The sequence below is a fragment of the Phragmites australis genome, chromosome 5 (genome assembly GCF_958298935.1).
Source record: "Phragmites australis chromosome 5, lpPhrAust1.1, whole genome shotgun sequence".
Lineage (NCBI taxonomy): Eukaryota > Viridiplantae > Streptophyta > Magnoliopsida > Poales > Poaceae > Phragmites > Phragmites australis.
In genome coordinates this window covers 26191257-26197309 of record NC_084925.1, presented here as the reverse complement: position 1 = coordinate 26197309, position 6053 = coordinate 26191257, and the positions used below count along the sequence as shown (strand labels likewise).

The 6053-nt window shown below is 44.2% G+C and overlaps 1 protein-coding gene across 1 annotated transcript; it reads left to right on the top strand.

Annotated features, from left to right (window-relative positions):
• The first annotated feature begins 4098 nt into the window (after positions 1 to 4098).
• Positions 4099 to 5746, top strand: LOC133917526 (CEN-like protein 2). Its single transcript, XM_062361411.1, has 4 exons — positions 4099 to 4416; positions 4520 to 4581; positions 4855 to 4895; positions 5072 to 5746. Exons 1-4 carry the CDS (start codon positions 4216 to 4218, stop codon positions 5287 to 5289), a joined length of 522 nt encoding a protein of 173 aa, XP_062217395.1. The 5' UTR covers positions 4099 to 4215; the 3' UTR covers positions 5290 to 5746.
• Positions 5747 to 6053: the final 307 nt, after the last annotated feature.

The following is a 6053-nucleotide window of genomic DNA, read 5'->3' as shown; positions in this document are numbered from 1 at the left end:
GTTATTAGCTATGTGTGGAACTGAACTAGCTATGCTAGAGGAAGTGCTTGGAACCAAAAAAACCAATGATGAAACCTCTGGTTTACTAGTATTCAATGTATTAAATGGAGGTGTCACCGCATTAGCCGAACCCACATTGGTCCAGCTTTGAATTTGTCGCATTGGCATGTTTTGTTGCATAGGTGTGGGTGTCATACACTGTGCCTATGAACTAAACGGGACATGCTGAAATTTGCCATAGTTATTAGGATTCGAAGCGCTAGCATCACATGACAAAGGTTGTTTCAATGTGTCCTTAATGCTTTGCATGTTGTCCTTAATGCTTTGCACGTCAAAAGCTATAGAATCACAACGTCTATTAATAGATTGATCTAAACCTTGAGCTAAAGCATCAATTTTATTACTCACTGCAGCTCCTAAGGACTGATCAATCGTATGCACAATGTATCCTTGCAAAGCATGGGGAACATCACTTACATTGGGCTTTACCTGAACTTGGTCGGCGGGCGGTGGAGAGTCTTCTTTCTTGAACACGCCTTGCCGAGTCTTCACATAGCGCAAAAAGAGTTGTTGCCAATGTCCTTCCACATCGGCGTCGAGCGCCAAACGCGCCTCTTCCGGCAACTCATCGTAGGACGCCGTTATGATGTTGTCTTTGTCAATTTCCGAAGTAGACATGGCTAGGATTTCAGAATTTGGGCAAGACATAGCCGAAACAACTTTTTCTCCAGCAGAGTCGCCACTTTGTATTGGCGCGGAATTGGGCAACACCTCGCCAACACGGGTCCGTCAAGGATACTTGTCGCTTTTCACAGCGACGCGCGACTTGTTTACAAGCAAACAAGCAAAGGTTTCAACTAGCAACCATGGGGATCTCCGCCCAGATGATTTACAAGCAAATCGATAAAGAACTGCCACCTGAACCACAGGGATTCGAAGTAGCAATGAAGAGCTAACCCGAAATTGCAGGAAAGTAAAGGCAAAATGAAAAGTAGATGTAATAGATGCGATTGACTGATGGATATGTAATCAGCCTCCACCCCTCGACTATTTATAAAGGGGGTATGGTCTTGACCCTAGGGAATCGAAGTAGAACTCTATTCCAACCCTAAACACACCCTGTTCGGCCAAAATCGCGAAAGAGATCCGAACAAATCCACGAATCTACTTCGATTCGGTTTTGGACTGAACACCGGATGATCCGGTGAGAACAAACTCTAGAATACCATACCATTCGGTGAGTTCACTTGGCCGAAACTCTAAGACTCGATCTTATAAACACCGGATATTCCGACGTCACATTTATACTCACCGGAGTATGTCACCGGACCAATATTTGCAGAGAGCAACTTATGACAAGAGAGCACACCTACCCTCACCGGATGCTCCCGTGTACACTAGACACCCTCACAGGACTAATATTTGCAGATAATAAATTTTTTGCAAAGTTTTCCTTTTGAACGCACCGGATGATCCGGCGATCATCAAAGACATCAGTGGACAATTTTTACTAGAGAACATTTTTTGGCTAAAAACCTTATTCTTCTCACCGGATAGTCCAGTGATACCACGGAATCTCTACCGGACCATTTCTTCCACAGAGCAAGTTTTCGGCGCAAATTGACCTTCTACATACCGGATAGTCCGGTGTTTTTCACTGGATCATTCGCTGGACTATTTTATACAGAGAGCATGATTTGCTGTACCAAATTCTCATCCCATTCTCCGGATAGTCCGGCGTTCAATGAGCCCCTCACCGAACTATTTTTTCCAGAAAGTATATCTTCTAGCTGAAATCGAATTACAAGCACCGGATAGTCCGGTGATGACACGGTATTGATCACCGGACTATCCGGTGTATAAAAAAAATCTGGTTGTGCCATTGTTTGCCATCAACACCTTTGCCTATTGAAGACCTCATAACTGAGGATCTCCCTTTCTCTCAAAAAGAAGTGTTACAAGCAGAGCACTTTGCCACAGAGCCACTTTCTGAAGTAGTGGAGGGAGACCTAGCCCACTTGAGTTTAGTTTATGCTCTCCTCTTGCATCTGCCTGGCAGGAATAATCACCAGGAATGGCAAGTTCGTGTATGTGCAATGCTGTTTAGGCATGTTCTTTGCAACCCATAGCTCAGCAGAGTGGTGATTCAGCATGCCTTGCTTTTTTACCTCAAGAGAAAAAGATACTTGTGGGTGGAGTTGTGCAGCTTTAAGAATACCCAAGCTTACTCTACAAAAAGTAAAATAAAATACAGGTTTTCAACGCAAAATAAAATACATGTCAACAAAAGATTAACCGATGGAGAGAATTCACATTAACGTTGTATGCTTCTTTAGAAAAGGAGCGGCAAAAGACACAACCAAAAGAATTAGCATAATTAAGCTGCCATCTTTGACGCGGTTCACCACCACACATTAAGTCTCGAATGTTTTCTGAGGAAAAATAAATGAATGCACGTTTTAATGAAGATTCTTTGGTGCTCTTCTAAGCGTGTTCTTAATTAGTCTCAAGAATTAAATACATATAAATACATACTTCCAATTTTGTGAAAAAACTTATAGTTCTGATGAGATAGATCCTTAGCATGTTGATCAACTTAATGTTTTCTCGGTGCAAGGGTACACATATAGCTGAATCTCTAAACGGATTTCACCTCCATCAATACCGTGTATATGAAATGGTACAGACTGCATAGATTTCAGAAGTTGCTCATTTGATCTTTCAGGGACTTGTGCAGTTGATCTGTGTCAACTTGGGAACTAGATTATGGATGGATGCAAAGGGCCTTTTCTTTTATTGCCAAATGTGGATTCTAGGCACAATTATTTTAGCTTGAATACCCATAAATCTTGTTCAGAGAATAAATATCTTTAAGATACATGTGGATTATATTGGATAATAAGGAACTTTTCCGCCGCAAGTACCCCTATTATATAATCCAAACCTGAAGAAAAATGACCAGGGGAGTATGGGGCTAACAATCTAGCATTTTAATCTGGTAGCCCCCGTACGTGACGATAGAGATGCTCCAACCCAAGGGCGGATCTAGGGGGGTCACCAGGTGGGCCGGGGCACACCAATTTTTTTTTGAAATTAGCGGATTTCAGTCAAGTGCCAGCAGGAAACCCAACCCATGTGCAAGTAACTCTCCAAGCCCAATTGATGCCTTAGGTGTCACCCTGACGGCGCAACACCAACAGCCCAACACGTGCTCGCCCATTGCCCTGACGGCGCACCGCGTCCCTCGCGCTAGCGCCCGCCACCGGCAGCCCGGAGCCCTCGTCGCCTAGATGCCTCGCTACTCACCGCATGTCTGGCGCGTGCCTACTCCCCGTGTGCCCCGTGCTCAGTTCTCAGTTCTCACTGCTGCAGTGCGGCGGTGCTCCCGGCAGAGCGTGAGTGTGGCAGCGGGCTGCCGACACAGGCAGCGGGCGTGCAGCACACCACGCAAGAGCCACGAACCAGTAACAATATGTGTCATTTTATGATTTTGTCGGTGCGTGTGATCTGGTCAGTGTTTAGCCAATGTGCGCGATCTCGTGATCTGCAGAGTTGGCAGATCAGTGATTCCTGAAGGCTGAAACCCCTGCTAGATTTCTCCAATTCTCCTAAAGCAGCCGGGCACTAAGCAATTGAAGCATGATTCTTTTATACAAATGTTTCTCCTGAAGACCTGAAGCCTCGACTCCGGAATCAGCAAGTTATTGACCTCTTTCTGGACTCCTTTTCTCCGTGTTGATTAATTGATTTAGAGATTAGGATTTAGCAGAGTAATGTCTGGTTAGGTGAATATATATACAGTTTAGAACTTGGAGTCTGGAAACTAGGTCTCAAATTGATCCGTCTGACCGTCTTAAGAAAGCGATTGATGATACTCTTATTTGAATAATTTGTATTGCATTTTGTTTAATTTGAACATTAATTTCATTGGACTGTAATATGTCGTGCTAGAATAGGCATACACTTTCAAATTTTTTTCTAGATCCGCCACTGCTCCAACCTGAACTTTTTTTCAGAACTTCTGTTTGAAGTGTGTAACGTATGATCCATCACGCTCAACTCGGAATATAAGACTCGTCTCTTCACATCTATAAATAGAGGCCAACGCCCAGCTCTCTCAGCGCACATAGGCAAGTACGACCTTCCCTTCACCATTCAGGAAGCAAAATACCCACTGATCATCATCAGTTCAGCTGTGAGATTTAAGGACTAGATATGTCGAGGGTGTTGGAGCCTCTCATTGTGGGGAAGGTGATTGGTGAGGTGTTGGACAATTTCAACCCCAGCGTGAAGATGATGGTCACCTACAGCTCCAACAAGCAGGTCTTCAACGGACACGAGTTCTTCCCCTCGGCAGTCGCCGCCAAGCCGCGTGTCCATGTCCAAGGGGGCGATCTCAGGTCCCTCTTCACATTGGTGCGCAGCTATATCTATCTCATTCGTTCTCATCCAGAGTTCAGTTGCATCTCAATTCTCAACGGAAGGTAAACATGTCCGGCTAATTGTTATGTTTCTTCAGGTGATGACTGACCCTGATGTGCCAGGACCTAGTGATCCATACCTGAGGGAGCACCTTCACTGGTAACCAAATAACGACGAGTTGCTCAATCTAAATTCGTTTATTACAGAAGATTAAATAAGGCAAACACCTAGCCAGCAAAAATAAATATACCTATCTAAGCAGGCATTCATACAAATGTGTGGCTTGATCTGGCTATGATTAGTGTTCACCAAGATTCTGGCATGCAAATTACATATCGCATGCATGGCCTCTGTGTTCATATTAATTTACAGGCATTCGTGTAATAATATATACAGCTAATAAGATGATTTTTTATTGGACCACCCTGGCAGGATTGTTACTGATATTCCTGGGACTACTGATGCTTCTTTTGGTAAGTCTTTTAATTTCTTGTACATCTTGCTTTAGTTTTGCTAGTTTTGATGGGGGAGAGTACAGAGATGCAGATGGAAATGTTGAATTGGTGGTGTATTAATTAATCAGCATTTTTTTGTTTTCTTCTTCGTCTGTCTTTGTTCTCTTTTTGACGCTTGCCATGCACACATGAAGGGAAGGAGTTGATGAGCTACGAGAGCCCAAAGCCAAACATAGGCATCCACAGGTTCATCTTCGTTCTGTTCCAGCAGGATCGCCGGCACAAGGTGAGCCCGCCGTCGTCGAGGGACCGCTTCAGCACCCGCCAGTTCGCCCAGGAGAACAAGCTCGGCGACCCCGTCGCCGCCGTCTACTTCAACGCACAGCGCGAGACCGCCGCACGCCGGCGCTAGCCGCTGACGAGCTACAGCTGAACGAAACCAGACCAACCAACGACCCGCGTACCTGATCCTGCATGGACAGACGAAATACGATTAATTATCTTGCCAGCCTTTTTCTTCTTCATGCATGCCTGTTCAAATAATAACACTAGTAAATTAGCTGCTTGCGTGTGACCCATGAGCTAGTAGCTTGAGCTTACTAGTACTTGCTGCACATTTTTGTTAGTTTTGTGAAGGTGACAATATGATTGGGAGGGTTGCAATGTTGATTGGGAACTGTGTGAGAGTCGAAGCAAAATGGCCATGGAGGGGTACGTGTCGAGTGGTGAAGGGGAGGGAAAGCAATGGCATGGCTCTTGTATTCCCTTGCCTACTATTCTGTCATACGGTTCTTCAGTGATGTTTGCAGTGTACTTTGTCAGATCCTGTCACTACTACTTGCTGCTTGTTTTTTAATTCCATCGTTACATTTCCTTCTCTTTTTATCTCACTTTTCAGTGACAAGACATACATATATCTATTTATACACCTTGGGTGTTGCTCTCACCGGCCGTATCGCTAGCTAGCTGCCTATCCACAGGTCGGTATCAGCCTCATATGGAGCTGAAAACAAGAAGGCAGCATCTATTCTTGACCTCTTTTTCGCATCATTCAATCGTTTAATATATATGATCTTGCAGTGCTAGATCAGTAGCATATATACCTAAATGACCATTAGGATCACAAGTGCATATATCCGAATAAGTTTATAAACATATATTCGTTTGAAGATATTA

What these genes read in the sequence shown, in the direction of transcription:
- LOC133917526 (XM_062361411.1), top strand. Translation starts at nt 4,216, where the DNA reads ATGTCGAGGGTGTTGGAGCCTCTCATTGTGGGGAAGGTGATTGGTGAG. An exon ending in CTGAGGGAGCACCTTCACTG is followed by an intron (nt 4,582 to 4,854) that starts GTAACCAAATAA and finishes CCACCCTGGCAG; the next exon opens with GATTGTTACTGATATTCCTG. An exon ending in GACTACTGATGCTTCTTTTG is followed by an intron (nt 4,896 to 5,071) that starts GTAAGTCTTTTA and finishes GCACACATGAAG; the next exon opens with GGAAGGAGTTGATGAGCTAC.